Source organism: Pangasianodon hypophthalmus, chromosome 1 (assembly GCF_027358585.1).
Source record: "Pangasianodon hypophthalmus isolate fPanHyp1 chromosome 1, fPanHyp1.pri, whole genome shotgun sequence".
In the NCBI taxonomy this organism is placed as follows: Eukaryota; Metazoa; Chordata; class Actinopteri; order Siluriformes; family Pangasiidae; genus Pangasianodon; species Pangasianodon hypophthalmus.
Window position 1 is genome coordinate 19213458 of NC_069710.1, and position 27698 is coordinate 19241155.

The following is a 27698-nucleotide window of genomic DNA, read 5'->3' on the forward strand; positions in this document are numbered from 1 at the left end:
CATTTTCTCATGTCCTAAGCCAATACTGTGTTTCACAGTGCACTCAAGCTTAGAATTATGCTGAGAATCCTAAAATAGGCTTGCCTGACAGCTCTATAGCTGCAATGTTTCTGCAGGCTGAGGACAATGAGTACTGCACCTCTCTCATCACCGTGCCACATTCTCCATTACAGAGGACAGAACAGCTGGCTGATCAGTCGCATTAGGTCATGCATGAAAAGCATCTAAAATACTTATGGCAAGAGCACAACAGCCCAAAACCAGCAGAATCACCAACACCTCCACAGGTTACTTCACCTGGAATAGGGAGAGAACCATAATATTGCTAGAGACAACATATTAAAAACATTGACACATGCAGTAGTGCTGCATGTACTACATGCTGCATGGGCTAAAAGTGTTGCACTTAGAGAAAATCACTGTCAGGTACAAAATCATAATAAGCAAACAAAGTATAGCCAGGAAGGTGGAAGAGGAGAGGAAGAGGAGGGTGATATGACAAAAAATATCATAATCACAATATTTCAAGACAATTCTATGATACACAATATGCATCACAATATATAGGTTTCCCAACAAACTGATAAAAAGAGTAGTGTTGCATTTAGAAATAAACCTTTAGTTTGATGATATTTTTATTCAATGGTTACAAAAATAAACACTGAAAAGAGGGGAGGGGATCTATATATATATATTTTTTTTTTTACAAATTTTTCCAATTTTAAAAATTCAGTAGAAAACTTGATCAATATGCTTCCATAGTATGTAATTTTTTTTAAAATATATAAATAAAAAGATATCACAATACCACTAATATCTCAGAAAAGTGCATCATGACATAATTTATCATAATATTGATATTACATCATCATCTCTCCCAGCTCTAGCCAGGAAAGATACTTTAGTAAGGCTCTTGAGAAGCATGAAAATAAAATAATTACTGAAGAAACCATTAAGAACACATTAAGAATCAAGTATGGTACTATGTAGTATGAAAGTAATTACACTATATGGCCAAAAGTATGTGGACTGACCTTCACACCATATGTGGGCCTTCCTCAAACAGTTGCCACAAAGTTTGAAGCACACAATTATCTAAAATGTCTGTGTATGCTGTAACATTTCCCTTCACTGGAACTAAGGAGCTCAAACATGTTCCAGCATGACAATGCCCCTGTGCACAAAGCGAGGTCCATGAAGACATGGTGTGCCAAGGTTAATGTGGAAGAACTCGAGTGGCCTACACAGAGCCCTGACCTCAACCCCACTGAACACCACAGAGATGAACTGGAACGCTGACTGCGCCCCAGGCCTCCTCGCCTGACATCAGTACCCGACCTCACCAATGCTCTTGCAGCTGAATGAGCAAATCCCCACAGCCACACTCCAAAATTTAGCATAAAGTCTTCCCAGAAGAGTGGAGGCTGTTACAGCAGCAAAGGTTTCCATATAGTGTATGTTCAAATCTATAAAAGCATCAACTGGATTTAGAATGCTGGTCTGTCAAATGCTGTGAATTATGCTGTTATTTACTTTAATCATGCATTGATTTACTTTACATCCTGATTCATAATTTAGGGGCATTGACTCAAGCAGAGGTGTGGGAGAGCCCTTTAGTGTAATAGAAACACTGCCCTAGTAGCAGTTAAATTCCAGTGTGTCTACTGGAGGAGCACAGACTTGATAAACCACTACACCATTTCCTTTCAACCAAGGACAAGCCACACAGATTAGAAAAGGGAAATAAAATAATAATGCATCAGGTAGTGCAGGTTATATAGTAGCAACAGCTGACACAAAGAACTCGTCCTCAATATTCAATCTGTCTGCCCTCTTCCCTCGGCACAATTTACATCCCCTATTTCCATTAACCTCAGAGAGCAAGGGACAGAAACAGAGAGAATGATATGATACTCCCTTATAATGTGCGGCAGACTGTCAGCTACACAAGGATATGCATAATAGCTGACTACAAGTATGGATTCAGTGTGAGCATGTTTTACACACACACGAACGCACACACGCACACAATCCATCCTGCTAATTCTTCTTTAATAATGCTAAATGAAAAATCACATAGGGAATGAGCACTGTTGTTGCCATGTTCTGTTTCCCTGGGGGATAAATATAAGATTACACACATGTAAAGTCCCTTTGTCATCCACTACTATGAGAGAAACCTTTCAACACAAGATTTTTTTAACACAAACGAAACAGACGGTTATTGACCGTCACAACTCAGGTAATAGATCTGAAAATACTTAAGCACTTAAAAATACCATCATGCAAAGTAGGGCCATAACAAAAACATCATGTGTCTGAAACCGTTGCAAAAATGTGCTTGGAAATGGACACTGGAGCACACTGAGAAAATGACTCCAAAGATCACAGTTTGAGAATTGCACAGTTTGGCTGATTATTGTGGTTGTCAAGTTTCAAAATAAACTGTTTCATAACAACAAGCTGGTTGAAAACACTGCAAAAAAGAATCCTGAGAGCACCTCACAAAATCCAGTGCATGAACTTCACCGAGCATCATTAATGTTACAATTAGTAAAAATGTTGCATGTTAACCAAACTTGCTGCACACCATCATCATGCTTGGTGAGGGAACTACAAGGAAAAGCATTAGGGCTGATCCTTTAGGGCTGTTTTGTGGTTCCTGGTTCAGGGGCACTTGTGAAGATTTATGGCATCATTTATTCTGCTGACATTTTAGCCCAAAACCTGATCGATTCTGCTAGGAGGTTTAGAAAGAAGGTGTAGTCATAGAGAAGGGGGAATTACACATTCACAAACCTCACAGTCTACCTCAGTCTCAGATGTTGTGAGCCCGAGTAACGCTGTTAAGCAAGAGCCAAAGGTTTTCAAAAGACACAAAACCCCCATAAAGCTAGTGGGCCTGACAGTGTAAGCTGCTATCTTTAGCAGATCCCCAAAGAGTTTGCTCCAGATTGCTGAACCACAACTGGCTCAAACAACACATCTTCAAATAATATTGTACAGAAAACTGGGAAATCAAAGCAAAGTGTCCATCCCCAAAAGGTCATTACTCAGACAGCACACAGACTTCAGACCTGCGGTTTGAGCTTCAGCACTGATGAGCTGTAGTACTCCACACCCTGTCTACACTGGTGCTGAAACCTCATTAATATCATAGCTAATTGATATTAACTAGATATTGAGTAATATCTACTAATAAAACAGCAAGAGTACAGGGGATGCTTCAACCACACTTATGTGATAAATGAACTCCTGCAGTGTCCATTAAAGACTTTACAATTACCCTTGGCTCAAATTAGCTTAACAAAAAAATAATTACATGGAATCACTTTTTAACCAACCAAGGACTTACAACACAGCCCTTTCTCCAGATTTCTCCTCTGAGGAACAATGCTATTAAACCACAGCTTGACCTGCCAAGGACATAAATTACCCAGAAGTCAGCAGGTGAAAAGGGGTGAGAGGGTGAACTATTTTCTGTCCCCCGGTAATGACCAGTGCTGGAAATGATTGGACAAAGCTGTGCAGGCTTTTTACTGGGAGCATAAATAACCGTGTTGTGTCAGCAAGGAAGCAGCACATCATTAATGTACAGAGGACACTGTCCTGCTAAGTCTGACGAATGACTTGCCTGGCTGACTGGAGACCTCAGTCTGGAATCGCTCAAGTCCAGCTGCTCTGCGCTCACCAACTGGCATGGCCAGGTTTCAGTTTAATCAGAAACTCTATCACTTATCGTAGCCACGACACCATGTAGATTACGCCGAAGAGCAGAGGTGCACAAGTAGGCTTTTGTCGGCATCAAAGGTATTTGATTTGAGTTCAGCTGAAACCCAAACCCAGCCCATTCCTCACAACAGACAAGCAGTTTAGAGGGAATTAATTATGTGTGGCATAATATTAGGAATATGTTTTTACACTATCCTTGATAGAAACAAACTATCAGCAACTCTATCTGACTGACACTGTGCACCGATTTTTCCAAACAAGGTCAATAAGTTGTCAAGTTAGCTGGCATGCCAGGGACTTTACAGAGCTTTCATTATTAATACATTCCACACATTTCAATAGCAGCAGGCCAGTGGAGCCTACAGTAAATATCATACACACAGACAGTCATGTGACCTAGAGGCAATAACGCAGTGTTTTGCAGTGCTATTTAAAGAGATCAATACTCACATTTGGATAGCATACCCAAGTCTGCAACATGCCATGACTAACTCCGCACCGCAATTTACAGCCAAATTTGTGATGAGAAAATAAGCACTCGCAGTGATTTAGAGTAGCAGCCATGTTTCAGCGGGACAAAGGTGCTAAAGGCCTGCTGGGTTTTAGAGCTAACAGCTAACAGTTTTCTCTCTCTCACTCCATCTCTTTCTCTCGCTTACTGTTTCACTCTCTAAGGTGCTGGCTTGGCATACACAGGCATGGTGGCTGAAAGCCATAGAGCTGAACATTACTTTCGATTCCGTGCATACAGATAGAGCGTGAGATTGATTGAGGCTTCTCCCTCCTCCCCTGGCTGAAAGTTATGGTTGGTCAATAGAAGCTTGTGTTGTACAGGTTTGGTCCTGTGTGGACAAATAAATGACATCAGGCTGGGTGTGATCGATAATCCTGCATAGGTGCAGGCATGCCTCACACCCTTTCATTTCCTTCAGCCTGCTACTGGAAGGCATGCTTGCCTCCAAACAAGATGGATGGCTATACACCTTGGCTTCACAACATTTTGACAAGCTCCGAGCAGGAGACCAAAATTGCGCAAGATGTTGGTATATAATTAATATTGATTCAATGGAGCACATTATTTTTAGATTACATGAATTAAAATCTGAGGAGGCATGCAGCAGAGCACTGAATGAAAACACAGCATAGCACTTTTCCATTAAGGCATCAATAACACACAAGCAAAAGAACCCCACAGTGTGACATTATAACACAAACCTTTAGACATTTAAATTAATTTAACAACAGAACACTTTCTATTATAAGAAAACGTGATATATATTTAATCTATATTTTTGCATATTCCTACATTATCATTCTAAAAAAGGTATGGCTCATATTTCTGCCAATTATATGTTATATTGAATTTTTGTCCAACTTTTTCAAAATATATTAACAATGAATTACTATTTTCAAATAAAAAAATAAAATTGCATGAAACATCTCAATAATTTCATTGATTCCAGTTTTACTTCTTATGTAAGGACATTTCAATTACCATTCAATTCTACACTCTACAATACAAATGTAAAGGTTTGACAGACCAAAAACAAAAACAAACAAAAAAACTAAAGGGTTTCGGTTTGTCCCTCTGGATGTAGACTGTAGGTAGAACCTTACAAGAGAGTAATTCCCTTCCGAAAACATTGAAAGTAGAAAACCAGAATCAGTAAATATCTCTTAAGGAAGTTCTTTTTTTTCCACCTTTTTTTTTCCACCTCAGTTTCATCTCTTTTTATATCTTTGTTTTATTTTAACATTAAATACTGCAGCTGCACTTCAAATCTGCTTTGTCTTTGACCCGTGTATAGCAGCTTACTGTAAACTTTTAATTTGCTGTAACTTGGTTAGAATAAAGAGGCTGACAGCAGGATGCTGCATTCTGTAACTCACTTTAGTCCTGGCGCCACAGTGGCACAACTCCCCGTCTTCAGCCAGATACAGTAAGGGTCTCGTGAGGACAAACAGCTCCTAAAATACACACACATACACAGTTAATTCACAGCAGATGGGCTGAAAAGAGTCTGCCTTTCTCACCCCAGAATTTTCGTCATCATGCTTCACAAAGGCCCCACCCAACTAATAGACCAAGGCTGTGTGTGACATGTCAGAGAGGATAGCCAGTCACAGCATCTGCCGAATAAAGCAGACGAGAGAGAGAGAGAGAGAGAGAGAGACCGAGAGAGAGAGCAAACAAAGGGAAAGAGGTGTCAAGAGAAAGATGGAGATGGAGGGACTGTCAGAGAAACTGCCCGAGAGCCAGATGTGAGTGCATGAGTGTGTGTGCACACATGTGTGTGTGATTGACAGGTGTGCTATGGCTGCCAGAACCCAACTGGGACTCTGTGACATGGCAGAGCTCATAAGACAGCCAGAGAGAGAGAGAGAGAGAGAGAGCAGTAGGAGTGGAGGAGAGAGAGAAAAAGGAAAATAATGTGTGTGGATATTCAGCAGTGTGTGGTTTGGGAGAAAGTGATTGAGTGGGAGGCTGAGTGACAGAGAGTAACAAAATGAAGGAGTCTAGAAAAACAAATTATACTAACACAATGCTTTCTTCTGTTCCTCTGATCGATAGCTGCTCTTGTATCCACCGTGCCGTCTGTTTCTCTAAGCTCAGCTGTTCACTGTTCTCAAACTTTCCACCAATTCAGTGCCCTACCCTAACACTTAGGTCCTATTACCTTCAAATGGGGATAAACAACATTAGTAAAAATTCAGTAAAACTATTCATCTTTTGAAAAATGTAGGGTAGATGTTTGTACTTTGAGCTGAATTAGATCTCAGTACTTTCCACTGTACGCCTACTTTAATACTTTAATTTCACACTCAGCTGGTACTAATTGCTAAAGTGCTAAATATGGAATAAAACCCCACCATATAAGCACTCTGTGCTAATATAATCCTGACTTAAAATAAATAAACAGGGATACTTTTCCCTTCCACAATGCCCTATGTGAATAGGTCTCTACTCTGCTTTCTACAGAGTGAACTAGTGACTGAGACCTGCAGTTTCGAGCACACCTTCTCTATAAAGCAAAGCATTTGTGTGAAAAGGCTGAAATGAGGAATGGGAGGCAGCAGTGATTACCGGCCCATAATCCCAGCCAAGGTGCGCCCTCTTCTTGGTCAAATCCCATGATAGGATTTGGGGATCACTATGAAGTGAAACAGAGCCTATCAGCTTTCTCGTCCACTATTTACAGAGGCAGAAGAAGAAGAAGAAAAAAATCACAGCCTCTCTGGTCTGGTTGTTACTGGCTTTTAGCCAATCAGATGGTTCCTATTTGAGTGTGTGCAGCTTGGCTGGTGGCGTCTTGGTGGAGAGGGACGTTTATCATGCTGTGGAGGAAACACGTCCCCATTTCCATAGACCATAGACAGAGACTGTGCTGCAGTGCTCTCCTGCTTTCCTACATATGGCCTAGCTTATCTGTGTTTAAGTGCTTGTCTCTGCAAAAGTGCCGAATTCTCACCCTCAGTGTTTTCCTGTCAACCTCAGGGAAAGCATCTGTAATAGTAAATATGCATCTATAAAAGTTTTAGTAGTCTTTAAGAGGTACTGATTGACATGACTGTCACCACTCATACCACAACTTTTCATTCTTTATCTGAGGCCCTGACTATCCATTATTATAACTACAGCAAAGTCAAGGACGTATGTATAAAAAGTATCAGTGAAAAATAAGTATTTAGAAGAGGTGCGAGTTAAATTAGGAAAAGAACATGACATTGTTATGGTAAAATAATCCATCACAGTTTGGTGTGATATAGAGTGTTATTATCACCCCAAAGTGAATTTTCCTTTAAAAACACCCCCAAAGGGTTTTATATCTCTTATACAAAAGAGATTTCGCAAAGATTACAAATTTGAATTTGTTAAATCAACAACAATGCTTTTTTAGCTACATTTAATGATGTGGAACGTTCATGAGACAAGCGAGTTCCTGTTATCACTTATGCTGTACCAGCTATAAACAGTTGCTCCCTCACCAGCCTCTCTTTTTTAACTCTCTGCTGAAATTAATAAGACAAAAACACTCAGCTTGTCATTTAACTAAATAAACATCTCCTTACAGAAAGATTCATATCAGCAATCACATGTTTTTGGTTTTTTTTTGTTAAATAACAACACGTTTTTGAATCAGTTTATTATTAGCCTTTGATTATCTGTCTACAGCATCTGCTACACAATAACCTATGAATAAATTCTTACCGTATAAATAATAAGGTACTAGAACTAGCGAATTAATATAAATCTATCATTTGAATTACAGTCAAACTACTGTCAGAGCTATGTAAAATTAATCAACACCTTTTTGACCAATCAGATTCAAGAATACAGCAGTGCTGTGGTAAGAGCACAGAGTTACTCACTTCTTGCAGGTTCCGTAGTCAGCGCACCGGCTCAGAGGCACACGTACCACACAGCTAGAGAAGGCCACAAACAGGGCATGATGGTCCTTATCCAGCTCCAGTCCCAGAATCCTTCGGTCTTCCCCACGTACATTGCATCTAACAAGGGGTGAGACGATGTTCATAAGAACAACCTGAAATCAAAACTTTTTTTTTTACCTCGATAGGTAAACTTACTGGTATTATTGTGTATGAATAATCAATTTCAACCACTTAAAAGACAAATATGATTTTGAAGACAGATATGGTTTTTTTATCATCTTCCATCAGTCTACCACTCAAAACATCACTGATTTTCCATCACATCACAATGTGTTCCTCAGCATGAAAGAAAGAATATTAACCAAAGTCAATATCACGTCACATTTCACTTCCCCTCCCTCCACCCCCGGCTGTCATCAAGCAAAAACGCTGAGCCTGTTTCGCCTGGAAATATGCCACGTTCAGGAAAAAAAAATGCAGAAAAACAGTTTCTTGAAAGAGTTTAACTTTGCTTATCACAATGAAAGTGCAAGCTTATACATTAAACCAGCATATACTGTGCTAAGTTCTTGATTGGTGTAGTAAGGAATAAAGTCACTTATGAAGTGCCCCATATATGAGGCCACCCAGGATGGTTTACTTTATCAGACAGCTAATGCACAGCCATAGGCCACCAAAAACCTGGCAACATCCCAAGAGGATACAACTAGTGCTTTACACTCCACCCTGTTTACTATAGGATGGAGCTTGTGTCTTAATAAAATGCCTCAGTGTATACAGATGAGAGTAAGAAAATGTGTGTATAAGAGAGACACAGAGAGTAAACTGAATACTAGACCACCGTGTGTATCTAGCGGGTTATGAAGGTGTTGTGGCCCAGTGAGACACAAACAGAATTAATCAGTGGTGGAGCTCAAAGAGTTTTTACTCCCATAGTGTACACTCCATCACTCCTCAGATGTAAGAGTGAGAGATAGCAAAGTAGAGAGAGAGGATTTGGGGGGTGCACCGGGAACAAAGCTCTTTGTAATGTGTGTGTAATGTTTCAGCTCTGGCACGTGGGTGTTTCTCAGAGCTGTAATAATTGCTGTGTGCTACAGAGCTGTCAGAGTGAGAATAAAAAACCCAGTAAAGCAAATAAGTAAACCGCTCATGTCATTTCCAGGGAGAAGCTGTAGCCCTGTGAGACGCAAACAGAATTAATCAGTAGTGGAGCTCACTAAGCCTGTACTCCCATAGTGCACACTTCCTCACTCTTCCAGAGGGAGAGAAAGCGAGACAGAGCAAGCTCACTTGTTTGGGTTGTACACATCGATGTCCTCCAGGAGTTGGCTGCTGTAGGTGGAGTTAGGGTGTGTGCTGGCGAGGATCTTCTGAATGTGGCCATTTTCCGAGCCCAGGAACAGGACCGTGTGGTTCTTGTAAGGCCCAGCGGCCGTGTCCACGGCTATCTGGGTCAACTTAAACCTACAGATAGGAAATGGCTTCATTAGAAAACATTGCAGCCGAACCGCCTGTGCATCCAACAGTATTAAACAGCACAGGTGTCTTTGTTTACTCTTGAGTAGTGTTTAGACGTGGTGTCTCTCAGGAGAGCCTGAGACAGATGTGATTGTGAGAATGAGCAACAGAGTGTGAGAGAGAGGGAGAGAGAGAGGAACTCAGAGAAAGTTTGACAGAGAGGAATAAACCGTTTGAAAAAAAATTGCAAGGGACAGATGTGATGGAGAAAGTGTGGTTATACCCAGCAGGCATTCTACAGCTTGCTCAAGCAATCTGTCAATTGTCCTATCGGCTGTGACATGGACAGTGCTGTGAATTTTTGTATGTGCATGTGTATGTACCTGCTCGTAGTTCTCGTGAAGCATGGCCGCCCATTGACTGACGGTACAGCCTCGTCCATGAGTGGATAGGACTTGATGAAGGTGAGAGTATCATCAGGGAAGGAGGTGGAGGACTTGTACATTGCCGCAGAACCATCTCCTGCACAGGAACCTGGCCTAGAACCATACGCACAAACAGATACTGAAATTTAGCTAGAATGCTTTCAGCAGAAATGTTTTGACACACACAGGCACAGAAGCATTTGGAATTCCAGTATCTCTTTCAGCAGTCATTAAATCAAAGCTGCTCATTTCCTTTCAGAGAAACGGGAGCTAAAGCAACCCAACATGCCAAGATCACAGATTCTAGGTTTGGCCTGACAAGCCAAACTCTGAGTCCTATGTAGAAACTGAGCATTAATCAATCAGAGGACATGTGTGTGCCATTCACAGGACATAATCCTCTGACCAGTCAGTTTAGGGAGTCTAAGACTCAGGCAGTCAAATCCAATTGTTTTCCTCAGACATCAAATACACACTTAATCTTCTGCCTGAAGTCTGAAATAAACAACTAATCCTAGTCAGCTCTTTTTTTCTAATTTGAGCAACATTCAAAAGGTGAGCAGACTATCAATGTCTTGTCTAAACATGAAATTCCAGTCAGAATAAAGAAGATAATCAAGTCTGATGAACATTTCAACTATTTCTTGCTGTATAGTTTTCATCTGTTATACTCTCCATCACTCGTATGCATGTATAATAAGAGAAGAAGCTGAAAGTTGTGTCATGACCCATTCCCCCGGCAATGAGACATACCTGGGTTTGGGCACCTGCTCATCAGGGACGGGGGTCCAGGCCGACTCGCTGGTCTTCTGTTCCTTAAACTTGCCACTAAACACTCGCTCGATGTCGTCCATGTAGAAGGCACAAACGGCAGAGCCGGTGATACTGATAAAAAGAAAATAATTTTTTGAAGTAGAGGGCTAATGAGATGTCGTTGCTTAACTCTACAAACAAATTTTAAAGTATCGGAACACAGTTCAATGTTTTTTTGTGCTGAAATATTGAAATTTTTAAATGAAATATTTAATTTAAATTTATACCACAGCACTGTTGGAGTCACAATTCTGATTAGTTTTCTAGAACAGTAGTTCTACAGTACAGCTGGCTGTGAGGCAAATCACCTGTTTATATTAATATGCTTGTTTACATGTTAACGCTCCGATAGTAACTAATTGCACAGTTATGGTTGACACTCCACATAAATGGTTTAAAAAAGTGTGTAATTGTTGATATGGTGTAACCTTCGGTGAGGGGACTTTTATTTAGCATTTTTAGAAGGAGTCTCCAGTGCCAGCGCTTTGTAACAGCTGTTTCTTTAAGTTTTTTGACAAGGAAACAGAGGGCTTTGCACTTTATGGTTTCTTGGGAACGTTACAAGCTGCATTTTATTTTATCTTATTAAATTAAAGAAAAGAGAAAAATAAAAAAAGAGAGGCCAGAGAATGAAGACCGTTTATAGCTGTTATAACGTACTAACAGGAACTAACTTGTTTCGTATGTGTTTTACAACATTAAATATAATTATAAACAGATAAAATGCATTAAGTGTCATGTGATTATTGTGATTATTGCCAAATTGCTGTGGTATAAGAACATTAATAAAACATTTGACGACATTGGGGTGGTAATGGCATCACACCACCCCGTCACTGAGGAAAGGAGAGCTGAGCTCATAGTGTGTTGTCACCTGTTGGCCTGTGTGGTGAAAACTCCCAGCACAGCAGGTCTGTGGTTAATCTGCATCACATTTGTTAAGGATTGCAGAACATCAAAATAGAAGAACGAATCACCCGGAACAGAACAGTTCAGCCGAGCTTTAAGGAATGATGTCCAGTACCGCTCCAGAACCCTTGGAGAACCTCCATTATCATTCTTACACACCCGACCCACCCTGGAAAACACCACCTAGACAAAGAAGGGAGTAGAATAGCCAGTCAAAGGCAAGTCAGTCTAGTATCAGTAATAGTATCTGCAAACAATGCACTGCACAGCTTATTGAATCACAGAGGGCCAGATTCTGTCTATTGTTCACATCTACCCACAGTGTCGAGCGGAGTTGTGTGGGTCTCACCTTGCCAAGAGTAGTGTACTCCACTGCAATCTCACTGAAGAAAAAGTACACATAGTTCCCATACTCAATGGCATGAAGAAAATGAGGCTCTGAAGGAACAGAACACGAATATTAAACAAGAAACAACTTTCAGCAAGCGTTCCCATTTCATCAGAGAGAACAAAGAGATTTTGACAGAGTGCTGTGTCAGGAGTCTAACCTCGCAGCCATTTAGAGTCATACTTCACGGTTCGCAGGACTGGACTACTTTCCCCCAAACTTCTGTAGATCACTGCATCACTAGCTAAAAAATCTGTCATTGTTGCCGAGTAAAAATCACCACCTGCATGTGAAAAGCATGGAAGCTTTAAAGGCCAAACATACCTAATATTCACCACACATACAAGCTTTCAGAGCTTTGACTGCCTACAATTGCATGCTTCCTGAGACTGTATGTGTGCTGGCATCATGGAAGCAGCAGCTGAACTTTGTGAAATGTCAGTAGAATATTGGCAAGATTAAAGGTGAGATCATGTTTCTCTCCTGATGGTCTCGGCTCAGCCAACTCACCAGCGAACAGGCCAACGTTGGATTGGCGCGATTCAAAAGGGCACCGCGCCTGACCAACCACCTCCTCTCCAACCTGCTCCAGTGTGGCCATCTGAGAGACAGCGAGAGAGAGAGACAGAGAGAGAGGAGGGAGAGGAGGGAGAGAGATAACAATATCATGAAACACCACATACATGTCCATATCATTTCTAATCCAGGGTTTCTGTTGAAGCCATTTTACTGCAGTGCTTTTCGATGTATGACACAAACTTCAGTACGTGCTGCAGAGCATATTTTTTGAATTTCATGATTTAAATCAAACGTCTGAATTAGCTTTTGTTATGTTCCACTGTTTTCTGCCTTTACTCCTAGTCTCATAGCAGCATCAGTGAGGCTGTATGGGGGCCAAGTCCCAGCAGACATAACAGGCTCTAATCCTAGGACATAGACACAGTTTTACTCCAAATATCAGCCGTTTTACTCTCTCAGCAATAAAGTACAGATCTCGGGGAAAAAGCAAAAGTGAGTGTGTTAACCTATAGTGTGAAAGTCACACTGCTGCAGCCATCAGTAAGATGTCTCAGGTTGAGACTAACAAGATGAGTTGCTTGGCCTTGTTAGCTCTGCTCACACCTACAGCTGCGAGCAAACAACCCTACACATGCACCTCTGACTGGCCCACTAATCTTCTGCACTCAGCCTCACCATAACATCCTTAAATCTCCTGCAAAACTTCTCTGAAATCTTTTTCCCATCTTGAACCTTTTCCTTGAACCCTCCAGAACCCTGCACTTTGTTCACTATCAGGCCGTTTTTCACTTAACCATTCCAAGACCAGTGAAAAGGCAGAGTCAGAACACTTCTTTGGGAATATTTTGGTGAAGTCCCCCTCACATTTCCGTAGCTATCAATAAAATATCTTCTCAGGGGGAAAAAAAATCTCTACAGTGGATCACCAACATTCAACTCATCAGAAAAAAACAGGCACCTCTACTTGCCTGTCAATCATATCAACAGCGATGTTTCATGCTGCGTTAGCATTGAAGCCTTCTAACCTGTGTTTTAGTGGGGGTAACTCAGGAGGGACCACTTGTTAGATTCTGACTTTAACCAGTGATATTTTGAAGCAGGATGTTGATAGCCAGAATGTTATCTGACTACTCTAACCCTTAGTGTTGTTGATTGCTTCAAGGCTTCAAGGTGAAGGCATTCCCCTACCTTCTGAGACAAATCAACATCTAACATTAAGTCTTCCAGCCTGTCTACTTCACAACAAATATAAGCTTTTGCCACCGGGCCAGTTGGCAGCGACAGACCAGATGTGAGCCGAACACTACTTTCTCTGTCCTTCTGTAAAGTGATGCGCTGCTGATTTTTACTGCAAAGTTACCAGATCTAACACACAAAGAAAGGTATGTATTTGTTCGGATTTCCAAAACAGCTAGTTTCCACTAAACAGCTGACTATACTGTTAAATTCAACTTTCACAACTGATCAAAACCTATCTTCAATCACACACTAACATCCTTCCCATAACGATATCCAAGATCATCACAGTCTCTTCACGACTTTACCATGATCTTCTTTGCAAACATGCCATATTACCACTCTGTAACCTCCCAGCTGTGTGCTTGTAGGAAGGATTCTTTTTCCATGGTGCAGGAGGGGATAGGGAACCAAGAGATTTGATTTACTCTCGCTGACTAATTCCCGTCTCTGCAGGAGCTCACAGGCACACGTTTTCCATAGCAAAAATCACAAGAGGGTTAAAAGCGGGAGGAGAGAGGGAGAGAGATTGTGATGCGCCCCAAGGTGAGAAATATAAATCAGGCTCTCCTCAGAGAGTCTGAAACAGAAAGAGGCAGGGAGCAAGCGTCAGCATACTGACTCCCTAATGACCTCTTCTAACTTTATTCACATCTACAGTACACACCACAGGCATGTTGCTCCAGCACAGATACACACTCACATACATACAAACGGCACTCTGTGTATCTAATCTGCAAGAGTGCAAACCATGAATCATGGGACAACCATGAGCTCAACTAAGATGCTATGAAACGTGCGTAAGGTCCGTAGAAGCTGAAATTGTCTGTACTTCCAGACAGCTGTTAAGATTTTTAGAAGCACTTGGCATGCTGTGCAAGTCATTCATCAGGACAGTGTATGGTTCTGCTCATACTGGCACTGAAGAACTAGACACAGCTTCAGTCCTACACACACTGATCTCATGCTGGGACATTTCCACTATCAACACCCAAAGCTGTCTGTAGTAGTGCCAACTGCTATTAAAAGAACCTGGTGCACTTGACTGAGTTTTACAAGTGATTTAATATTTTATCTTATTAAACCTGAAGTCTTTTTAAACATTAAGTTTTGAAGTGAATGTTTGTGTGTATGTATGGGTATATATATATACTGAAAAAAAAAAAAAAAAAAAATATATATATATATATATATATATATATATATATATATATATATATATATACTGAATATATATATATATATATATATATATATATATATATATATATATATATATATATATATATATATGTATGTATGTATGTATGTGTGTGTGTGAGTGTGTGTGAGTGTGTGTGTGTGTGTGTGTACAGGCAGGCTGTTGGTTCTGACAGGGAGGTTGATATACCTTCCACTAGTAACAGATGGAGCTGAAGGTATTAATGAGTGTGTGTGTGTGTGTGTGTGGGGTGAGAAGCTTAGCCTACCTTGTAGTTGCGACAGGTGGGGTTGAACGCATTGGTCCCACATGCAAACAGTGTTTCATCATTACGAGGCACCAGCACTTTGATGTAGTTGTAGCACTCATCCTGTGGAAGGCAAGAGAATTTTAGCATCTCAAAGCGGAATGACATGAAAACACACACACACACACACACACACACACACACACACACACACACACACACACACACAGTTTTACCATAATCGCTGTGCACAGTACTATGAAGCTCCCTCTCATAGAGATACAAGCAATCATTCAAGAGCTCTCTCTCTCTCTCTGTGTGTGTGTGTGTGTGTGTGTGTGTGTGTGTGTGTGTGTGTGTGTGTGTCTTTATAACGGGCACCTGTGGTGCCAGCACTAACAAGCAATCTGCACTACAGGAGCAGTGTCCACTGGGGAAGCAAACAAAACAAGCAAAGAGCGGAAAAGAATGAGACAAAGAGCAAACAAGGTGGGAAAACACGAACTGGGAGAGCAAGGACACAAAACTGAATATCCTTTAAGAGAAGGAAGATTGTATACTCACGCTGTTCTTGCCTCTCACTGTGCATTTCTCTACATCCTTTGTTTTCCATGTCAGTTTCTGCAAAAAAACAAGAACATTGGAAGGAACTTGTAATTGATAGTCAAGCACATCTCTCTAAAACCTGACCCTGCTCATGATAGTGGCAAAACCCAAAAATCTCATTTACTTCAATAAATTTGGAAAACAAACACAAAGAGTGTGAGAGAGAATACAAGTGGGAATGTCAAAGAGGAAAAGAGTGAGATCCATAAAACCGTTAACAAGCTGTGGTTGTGTTGGCAGGGTGCTGGGTTATGTCATTAAGTTGAAAAAATGGAATGATTTCTTCTCTTTCTCTCTGCTCTCTAGGAAGGAGCACTAACCCAATACTCACACACTCACACACACTCACTCACTCACACACACACTATCCTTGTGAGGACCATCCTACACCTAAACATGACCTTAACCTCAGTAATAAAAAGATAAAATTTTGCCACACACACACACACACACACACACAAAACCCTACTATAAATGCAAGCATCCCTTCTAGTTAGGATATTCCCTTTCTCACACATCTAAAGGTTGGAACAATAAACTGACAGAGGAAGAGGAACATGGTGAGAAACCAAGGAGACAAAATAATAAGACTACTCAGACAGCAGTAATTTTAACACTCTAAGCTGCAGTAATTTCATCCTCATTTTAGGTTTTCATGTTCCACTAAATAATGATTGTAGCTTTCTATAAATAATGGTGATACAGCAATGATAATGCACATATAATGCAACCATCCTGGATTGTAGGAAAAGAAACCTACAGAAGTTCAGGTGTTCTATATAAATCAAAAGAGTATTTCACAAAGCAGACCTGCATATATTTTCATATCCTGTATTTGTACTTGATCAGACAGAATCAAATACAGTCTGAAAAGGATTATGCTGTTTTAGGCAAGTGTTCAAAACAGTCCTGCTAATCTATTGCTGTGAATTGCTTTAATTTTGTAATAACTCCACCGTGAATCTTTCATTTGGCAAAAAGATTAGATATTTTAAGGTAACTCATTTTAATATGTCCCTCTCTACTGGTTTCATAAGTCAAATTACTTCTGACAAATGTGATTCTTCTAGCTGATTCAATGCGCTTCCAACCAGGACTACAGTAAATTGCACTAATTGGATGATTTCTGTCTTAATGCTAAAATTGCCTGCATGGAGACGCAGCTGAACTGGGAGGAACTCTGCTCAGGCTTTCAGGAAGCAGAAACAAGGCAAGATAACTGGCTTGCCGTTATCATAAAAGGACAGGATAGATGCTGTGACTGGCTTCCCTGTCCTTTCACAGTAAATGCACTGCTACCTTAGAATCCCTTAATGTTCCAAACAAGCGGAGAAATGGGATGAGATATGGAGGAGGGGAAGGGCTGGGGGCAGCTAAGTGCTCTGAGCCATAGCGTGGATGCTGAGAGGGGGAGCATTAGCGCTATTCATTTCAGAGTGCTGCAGGCCACATGGTGCAGCTCATTACATCACATGCTGTCGAAAAGAGAGAGAGACGCTTACCTGCTGAGGGACGATTTGCTCAGTCGAAGCGCTAAGATTGACGACAAAGACGTGATCCCTGCAACACACAACACAAAGGAATCAAGGACCCAAAGACACAGAAGGAAAGAAGACGGAGTGAGCAAGGTCCTCTGTCAGTCACCTCAGCTGAATGAGACTGATTAGCCCCAATCATGTATCCCTTATCGTAGATGGTGGTATATGCGCGAGACAGGGATAAGGTGCTTATCAATGAATGCAGATCTGCAAACGCTGGAGTGTGTGATTTATCATTGCTTGACATAGTGAACCAAGCTCACCTAGTTTAACACAAGCTATAACGCCAGAAGCTCCAGAAAGGCATGTCTAGCTCAAACTGCATCATGCATTTAATATAAGAACTGCTCCTTTAATTCCATCAATCAGAAATATGATTGAACTTGTTTGCATTTGAAAAGCTCTAAAAGATTGTTGTTGTTGATGTGCTAGGAATTAAATTACAGGTTGTCCTAAATTCATATTTTTATGTGGGTGTTGTAATCAGTCACATGACCAGAGAGATTACTTCAAGCATTCACCAGAGAAAAGAGCTCTTTAAAAGCAAGTAAACAAAACATTTTTAGTGCAGATAGTTGAGAACGTGTCGAGGATTAGAAAAACCTGTCTGATGTCGCTGTGGCTGACTTCACCAAAAATTTTACCAAAAAATTGGGTTTGGCCAAAATATTTTTCTGCCTATGACAAATTTTAACCTTTTTTAAATTTTAATTTAATATATTTCACTAAAAGAACAAAAATATTTTTGATTTATTTTTTAATCTTGCGTTGGTAGTTTAAAAAATTTAGCAGTAAGAACAATCAGTCTGTCTAAAAACCTTGCTAGCTAAGTGTGATTTGCAATGAATGTCATGCTTTCATCAAGCTGTTGGATATCTACATACAGTAGTTAACTGATATAAGCCTAGTCAATTCAGTTTATAATCAGATACCGGCTGTCCAAATCTCCACAGTCAAGTCTGAATAGAATCTTTAAAGTTTACCCCTTCTCACTTTTACTTGTAGAAGCAGAAATAATTTGAGATATTTAGCATTTTAAAATAATAATAATTTCATACAGGAGAAAATGTTAAAATATGAAGGGTTTTCCCAGGCCACCACTCCTTTGGTAATTTGGTAGTTATAATGTTTAAAGGGTCCATTAGTGACATTTTAGTATGACTGCACTACCACAGGTTACTGTATCTTTCTAAATATTTTCAAATAATTGGGTCTAATTGATTGACTGAGCAACCGTTGATTGTATGCCATCCACAGTAAACAAATACATATATTTTCACTAACATTTCCAATGCGTAGGTGATAAAACAGATCAAACTTGTACTCCCAGTGCTGAGGAAACATTTGGAATTAAATGGGTTAAGGTTTTAGGGTCATCATATGAGCTCCACCATCTCAGGAAGATCACATTTTGGGTTAAGAAAAGTCAAAAGCATTACACTTAATGGCCAAAGATGGAAATCCGCATAAAGTTGGTGGTATTGGTGATGACAGACTGACCTGGCAGCGATGTACAGCATGTGGTTTATGCGCAACATTCTCTGGAAGTCCAGACCGAGCCTCGCCGTGTCATTATCTGACATGTTGCCCTGGAAACCAGGGTACAGGTAGGAGTCTGTAGAGCGAGAGAGATATAGAGGGAGATTTATAGAAGAAGACAGAGAGAGAGAGAGAGAGAGAGAGAGAGAGAGAGAGAGAGATTAGGAAAGCAGAAAACTAAGAGCTCTCAGGAGTAATCAATACTTTTCAATAACGGCCATACCTGATATGTTTAGAACAAACAAGTAAAAGCTTTCATTCATATTAGCCAAAACTAATTATACAAGATGTAAGTCTATAGTCTAAGATATTAATACTCATTCCACTCAGCAGAGCTTTATTAAAAATAATCCTCTTGAGAACACTCAGGCTCAAAGAAAAGCAATTCCTCATTCAGGATATCCTTTATTCATTATTTAACAGTGAGGTCTGAGAAAGCCTCAGGCCTTTCTGGGCAGAGTAAATTCAGTCTGCGCGTCCAATCTGTCAGCGCAAAGTGATGACTTCATTTAGCCAGCAGTGCTGGGCTGTGAAAGGTGAGTTAGGGCCTTCTCAGCATCACATTTTTGCCCATGCCATTTACCATGCAAGGAAGCAGAACGCAATGTATCCTATGCAAGAATACTGGGGCATTGTGTGATTACATGGTTACACAATGCCTTACTGATTTTTCTATCGACAATGCTAAGAGATACGGTACTGATAAAGTTTAATTTTAGCATATAGAAACTCCACAGACAGGAATACTGCAGCTGTAGGCAGTGGTAGGTTGCGACTCTTTCAATCTAAGGGACCGCATGGTACGACACAGCAAGAAAAGAAACAGCTCAGGGTTTAACTGCAGCAGGAAATTTCCCTCTCATGTTTGTACAGCAAACATCATCTGGTCACAGCATGCTCACCACTGATCACAGTGCAGCCATTATTCTCACTTCTGCACAAAAACATACAGCCAAAAAAAAAAAAAAAAACCTCAAAGAATTCATTTAACCACTTTCCCCTGGACGATGTGTAGTTACATGGAGACTGTGGTTATCGAGGCTCCCTGCAGTGGCAGACACTTCAATCTGTACTTAAAAATCAGCTATTCTATCTCATGACTCTGAGTTAAATCAGCAGCCTTTTTTGTTGTTTTTCAGAAGAGATTTTAAATGGCATGATTAAATGTGTGCTAAAAAATAAAGACATGGCTTTGCACAGTCAGGAGAATAAAAACTAGTCTAAATGTCAGTTGTGTTCATCCTAGAAAGCCTAAAGTATTCATTTAAAGTCAGTGCTGTTGAGTCAAATTTGGCTCCAGCGGCTTATATTTACATTGTACTGAAGCCACTGTTGAGCCAGGAGAACACAGAGTAAACTTTGAGCTGGCTATATCCATTATCCTCTGAGGCATTACCAGATCAATTGAGAGCTGGCAAGTAAAAAGGGTAAGCGGTAAGTGTGAGGTAAAATGAGGATAAGAGTTCGTAACAGCTCTGGACCTTAAACTGATTCAGAAGTGATGTTGGGTTGGTGGTTTTCTTGCTGAACTAGTAAGATATTCTACAGTTATTCTTTAATTAGTCTAAAATTATACCTAGCCAACTGACTATACAACTTGTACCCACCCAGTTAGGAAGTTGTTTTAGCTAGCTAGCTAACAGTCAGTTAGTTGACTAACAGGTTTGTTTATTAGTTTATGAACCTAGCTATCTGTATAGTATCTCAATCTCTTTCTGGTGCTATCTTCTTTCTCTTTCTTGTTTATGTATAGTAGTTACACTGCCTTCTTATAGCTGCTAAGATGTGGTTTATACTTCTGCAGCTGCATATATGTCTCCCTTCATATATGCATGTAACGTGACCGTGTACACTACAGGGCACATACACCTAACCAGAATTTACAGGTAATATAAAGCGAAGAAGCCAAAAACTACGGAGAGGTCCATGGTTCATTGTAGGAATAATAAATAGAACACAACATAGGTGTAATTTTGTTCTAAAAGGTGCTGGGGGCAAAAAAAGCAAAGAAATCTCACGTGACCAAATTTAAACCAAGTTAATTCACACCGAAAGCATTTCTGACGCTTTTTCACTCTTTGGCATTAAGCTGTTCATGTACTGAAGCACTTTAATTAAATTAATGTTTGTATCCACAATTCTAGCAATCGCAGAAGGATAGATGCTTCAGACTTTTTATAAATTGTGTTGCTATGGCTTACAACACGTTCACTGTGTCTCTTGACTGTGAGTCCATCAGAAGAAAAAAGTGCCACACACTTTGCCACAGCACTTTTAGTTTTCTGTAAATAAATTTGTGATACAGTAATGTAAACATTTCCCCAGCAAATGCAGAAAAGATGATCACTTGTACTGTTAATTTATAGCTGGAGGGATGTGAGAGCTTTATCAGAGGAGATATTTTATTATAGACGCCACCTTAAGAAACTAATAGCATTAGATAGAACTAAACTGAGATTTTTGAAAAGCATTTATCAATTTCATTTGTAAGATATTATATGTATTTTTAATGGATTTGAAAGGATTTGAATGTGAAAAGCACTAGATGTGAGATATATATATATATATATATATATATATATATATATATATATATATATATATATATATATATATAGTTTACACTATATTACTTAAAATTTTACTGTTTAAATTTGAGATGCAGTTCAGGCAATACTACTATTAATTCCTGGATAAAACCTGCAGAAGTAGGGTCACAACATCTTGTCACAACGTTTCAGAGTAACCTACTGGACACACCTTGCTGCCTCAACCAATCAGCGTTTACCTGAAGGCTGGTTGATGCACAGCACCATGCTTAGCCACAAACCCTTCTTTGAGCTGCAATGCAAATAAGCCCTAAGATGGTTAAATACACTGTCAGCTGTCAGACTGAGGTGCCACTCTCATAGCTAACTTTAGACCAAATCCTTCATCTAGTGCAGGGGTATCAAACAGGTCATTGATTATATGACGAATATGTCGTTCTAAAGGTATTTTACATGAAATGTCTGTATATGAAAACTATACTCTGTGATTTTAGGCAATCTTGTTATTGATGATTCCTGTTATGGTATGCATTTAAAAAAACAGTCTTGAGATGTGTACTCTTAATCAAGGTCTTAGTAAAATTTTAATCAAGGTAAAGCCAGTTTTATCAGGGTTAACCTACATGTGTCTATAGGCTTTGTCATCTTGTCCCTCTTAACATGGCAGGCGTGTGGATGTGCAACAGTAGATATCTACAGCACCTAATGCAGTGCCTAGTTTTCCCTACATCTATCCTCACAGCCATAAGATTAATCAGAAGAGCTGTCTGATATGCTTGCAGTAATATTCTTCCACCAGAGACGTCTCTAGATCCCCAAAAGGTGTAAACTGCAGCTTTTAATTAGCGCACACTTTTAAGCACACTCCCTGTACAGGTCAGGGAATTAGTATAAGTAATGGCTACCCCTGCGAGCCTGCAGCGCACACACATGCACGAGAACACACATGCATGCACGTCCACACGCACAGGTGCAAACAGCTGATAAATGGGCCTCATTACATGTCTGGACTCCTTAAAGAGCTGTATTAGCCGCAGCTACCTTTGCCAGTGTCCCAGTGCTTCTGTATGTCTTATGGACGCATTCATGGCAAGGCCTGTCTTCTTACTGTCACGTATAGTAATCTGTAAGTGCCACCAACAGGACTCTCCTGTGCTTTCGTGCTTAAAACAGATAATCTAGGTTTTGTTGTTCGCAGACACTCTCCACATAGACCTTTGCTTTTCGTGTTGTCCTCATCCCAAATATTCTGTAATTTCTAATTTGATCTTTTATACCTGGATTTGTTATATTACCCCTGACAGCTTAACATCAAATCAATTTCATTAGCTTATCAAATTTCATTAGCTTAGACAATCACAATGTCCGATGTCAATATAAATGCACTGAACCATCTTCCTAAATACGAGTGTTCCTTACTCATTTGACTGATAAACTGATATGTATGCAGTGACTGGATCTATAACTGGAGCTCCTGGTTATTTATATGTTTGGCGTGGAAACACTGTTCCTACCTGCCAAGTGCTGATTGTTTGGCATGCTGACCACTTTTAAGTGTTGGAGAACGTTTCACATATTCTCTGATTTATGGCACACAGGACATGAAATTCCATTCATCTTGTTTTTGCTACTTTTGACAAGAAAACTAGTAAATAGCACAGACCTTGCAAAAAAGTAAAGATTAGAAATCTAAAAAAGTTAAATGCTGACAAAGGTGTATGTTTTATACAATCTAATATCTAATATCTCTAACTCCAACTGACTTGAACAAAGTTTTGAAAAACTGCCTACAACTGAGAACCACGTAACAAAATTACACAAGTGTGTTTACAGTACAGAATCCTGAAAGTCCTAAGAATGAGTTTTTAATACTCACACTCACTCCCGACTATGCTGATTGGCTCCAGGTCCTGTGGAAAGGGCGTGGCAACATTGGATAGCAGTAATAGGCCAGTGAGGCTAAGGGTCAGGGCCAGGAGGGGCCGCAACCCCAAAACCAACCACATTGCAGCACCAACAACAGCACTCAGACCCACAGCATGACCCACAGTGGACTTCCTTCCACCTGAGAGAAACAGACAGAGAACATGAGATTAAAAATACTGACCTAAACACCATGATAGAAAAGGCATATGTATGTACAGTATGTACTGCAGGACTGGAGATTGTATGGAGTCACCCACTGCTTCTGATACATGTGTGTGTGTGTGTGTGTATATATGAATAAGTAGGCGTATGCCTTGGATGGCTTATGTTTTGTATGCTGAGTAGTGGCAGGAGCAACTGCATGACAATATGACACCCTGAGAGTGGTGCAGAAGATGATCTAAAGGCATCTCTGCATCAGTGAAATAAAGTTTAATTAGATGTCTGACAGGAGAGAATAAAAGATTGAAGGAGTGATTCTGCTCATTAAAAGCCCAGACAGAATACTCAAATACTCCCATATAATCAAATTGAAACCATCCACACAGGTTTCAGTAGTGCTTCAATCTAGCAACCTACACCATACTTTTTGATTGAAAGATTTTTTTTTTCAGTAGGTTAAAAAACACCCAGGAGTTAGACTGGTGGGAGTGCAGTGAAGTGGATCTCCCCAAGTGAGATGAGCGTGTAATTGTGTAATTATTATATAATAGGAATAGACTTTTTCATTTTAGGCAATTCTTAACAGTGGTGTATGTGCATTTGATTATAAAAGCAACCTGAGCTTTTATATATGATGTATATCTATATGACTTAGAATTAGAAGACATTCTGTAATAAATGTGATGGCAATACTGATAAACTGGTATTGCCCTCGAGTGGTAGGATCTTTCTGCTTCTATGATGGATCACGTGCATTGTTAAACTATTACTTTGTCAGAAAAGCTTAGGAGAGGCATTCCCACACAAGCCCATGTTTTTTTTTTTTTTCTTTTTCAAGAATGCTTAGTTTTCGATTCTGTGTCATTTTCAGAATGTCATCCTGATTAAAGTGGAGGTTAGGAAGCCACCAGAGGCCCTCACAGGCACAGAGCAGTGCACGGAGAAGTTTCATCCTGAGGCTTGGCCCCATGAGGAGAACAGCTGAGATAACTGTTATCAGCCACAGCTTTGAGATCGCTTAAGAGATAACTTAGAGAACGATAGCTCAAAGAAAAGGGGTGTGAGACTACTGACCAAAGGGACACCTGGCTCATTGACTCCAACTCTTCAGTCTTTCATAGGTGACTTAACACAATTAACAACAAAGGCTGCTGGGATTGCGCCTGTCTCTGCCAAATCTGACACAAGGCCAGAAGGGACACATCAAAATCTCATTTTCAGAGCAGATTAAAAAAAAGGCCAGGGGTGAAAAAAGATTAAAGTAATAAAAAAAAGGCCCAGCTGTCATAGCTCGAGCGTACATTTGAGCTGCGTTTCCCTCCAGTTGGATTATTTATGAGTGGCTGAGGGTTTGTGTCAGATGAAGATCGAGCAGAAATGCTAATGCTATGCTTTGTTTACTTTGCAGGCTAATTGGACAGCCAGATGAACAGCAGGAAGTTCTGTAGTTAGGAACAAACTATAGCTAACCTGCATGAAAGTGTCCTAAAAAAACACTTTCCTCTTTACATATCAATGACAGATTGAAGATTTGGAAGAGAGAATAGGAAGGGCTGAGATGCCAACTCTCTTACAGCGTTCGAATTGAACCACAGACACAGATATACACTGTTATCAATATTCATATGTTCCACCCTCATTCACATTCCACAGCGAGGCAAGCATTTAGCAGCATGGTCAAACAATGATTGCATGGCTATAAATTGAAAATGTGGCTGTCTGCTGCTGTTTACTTCATGAATTACAGTCAATGTCAGTGTGAGCGCACACACACACCCACACACACACATGTACAAACACACATGCTTTTCACACATTCTTATCCCCTCATGGTCATATACTGGGAGATACGCAAACAGGTCAAACAGGGTTGTTTACTTCTAACACAACTCATTCACACATATTTGTACATACACACACACACACATTGGCAAATATATATATATATATATATATATATATATATATATATATTTATATATATATATATATATATATATATATATATATATATATATATATATATATATATATATATATATATATACACATATATATACACACACATATATATATATATATATATATATATATATATATATATATATATATTACATACATACAGTACCTGTGCAAACGTCTTAGGCACACGTTTCCACAATGAAAAAAAATGCTATAAAGATCAGTAAACAGTAATAAATGAAACAAAGTCAATAGTTGGTGTGAAGACTGTTTACTTTAAAAAAAAAATTAATAGTCTCAGGTACAATTTGTGCAATTTTATAAGGAAATTGGCTATATTGTGTGTGTGTAACACACACAGATAGATAGATAGATAGATAGACAGATATGCAGTTCTGCTGATTTCTGATCCTGCTCTTTACGATTCTTTATATAATTTTATGTCTAAGTTGCTAAAAATCTACTTTCTAACAATTCTGTTATAATTCTATTACAAATCTGAAATATATAAACCTCAGCTTAATTTCAGTAAATAAAACAAAATCTTTTAGTGTTTTCTGCCTTGTAATTACCAGTAAAACATTTTACAACCTCAGAATATCACTGTCTGATTATGGGTTCATAAGAAAAGCATGTAAAGTATGAAGTATGTAACTTACACACTCATGCATTCTACACAAGCTACACACTCAACCAGACCCCCTGCTTCAACACCGGCTAAAGGCTAATGAAAGGCTACAGAGCACTAAGCAAGGGCTGAGATGCTCTTTGTAGAGGATTTGCTTGTCACTTGCCTTATCAGACTCACAGTCGGGGCTCCGGGCTCTGCACTGACACATGGTACAAAATACGTGCCCTTTCACTTTCTCACACACACACACACACACACACACACACACACACACACACAGTTGTTGCACAGAGCAGTAAGGATCAGAGGACCAGTCCACATAAACACAAACAAACAGCGATTATGCAGCACTGCCACATGCTCTACTGCAATAATGGCTTTTTTGTGAGCTATTTATTATTTATTATAGAGCACAGCAGACACACTTGTTCTGCTCCACTGCAATGACATCTTGTGATCAAAAGAGTGTGAGAATGAGACAGAGAGAGAGAGAGAGAGAGAGAGAGAGAGAGAGAGAAAGGGACTGACTGACTGTACTCAATAATATTCTGAAAGATCTTAAACAGATCCATGATTCAGCTTAATGACAAATATTTGGCCATTTGTAGCTTTATATGGGGAAAAAATGCGAAATATGTCCTCAAATTTCCCATCAACTTTCTTGGGACCAAATGTCAAGTTCCCGAGTACTTCGTCAGTCTGTGCCGCAGAGCATTTCCACAGTCATTAACAGATACCCAGTGAGGGCCCTCACTCTGCACTGATTCTAGCACTGATAGGCTCCAGAAGCTAGTGGACTTGTCACATGGTTAATTAAATGACCTAAATGGATTTGGCCTTAATTACTTCCCCTCGCTGCTCACTCTTATGCCTCCATCACTGCAGTCACACTGAACAACTCCAGGCTCAGCTCAGTTAAATTCCTAATAGTGTCAGCCAGATAAGTCCAGACTTCCTGAGAAATCAAATGTTTGGATTCAGGTTCAATTCAGTTTAATATATAAAGTCATGTGGATGTGGTGAGTAGGTTGGTTCATGCATTAAGATGAGGCCATGTACAACTGTTTGATTCTTTAGATATGTTTTCTTCCTTGCAGTTTTTAAATACATTATATGGCCAAAAGTTTTTGGACACCTGACCATCATACCCACATGTGCGCCTTCCTTAAACTGTTGCCACAAAGTTGGAAGCTCACAATTGTATAGAATGTCTTTGTATGCATTAACATTACAATTTCCCTTCACTGGAACTAAGGCGCAAACATGCTCCAGCATGACAATGCCCCTGTGCACAAAGCGAGGTCCATGAAGATATGGTTTCCCAAGGTTTATGTGGAAGAACTTGAGTCCTGACCTCAACCCCACTGAACACTACTGGGATGAACTGGAACGCTGACTGTGCCCCAGGTCTCCTCACCTAACATCAGGGCCTGACCTCACTAATGTGCCTGAGGCTGAATGG

General features: G+C 39.9%; 1 protein-coding gene across 6 annotated transcripts in view; it reads right to left on the reverse strand.

The window, feature by feature from the left end:
• The window catches only part of sema6e (sema domain, transmembrane domain (TM), and cytoplasmic domain, (semaphorin) 6E), a 123331-nt gene that overhangs the window by 23694 nt on the left and 71939 nt on the right, over positions 1–27698 (reverse strand). For all 6 annotated transcript variants that reach the window (XM_034303574.2, XM_034303576.2, XM_034303584.2 and 3 more), the window contains 14 exons: positions 23432–23620; positions 18968–19082; positions 17432–17489; positions 15888–15944; positions 15345–15446; positions 12631–12721; positions 12281–12403; positions 12082–12170; positions 11698–11915; positions 10764–10895; positions 9969–10124; positions 9418–9591; positions 8104–8241; positions 5623–5700 (listed from right to left, as the gene is read on the reverse strand). In XM_034303574.2, coding sequence (XP_034159465.2) covers positions 5623–5700; positions 8104–8241; positions 9418–9591; positions 9969–10124; positions 10764–10895; positions 11698–11915; positions 12082–12170; positions 12281–12403; positions 12631–12721; positions 15345–15446; positions 15888–15944; positions 17432–17489; positions 18968–19082; positions 23432–23561 — 1661 coding nt within the window. In that variant the 5' untranslated portion in view covers positions 23562–23620. The remainder of the gene's footprint in view (positions 1–5622; positions 5701–8103; positions 8242–9417; positions 9592–9968; positions 10125–10763; positions 10896–11697; positions 11916–12081; positions 12171–12280; positions 12404–12630; positions 12722–15344; positions 15447–15887; positions 15945–17431; positions 17490–18967; positions 19083–23431; positions 23621–27698) is intronic.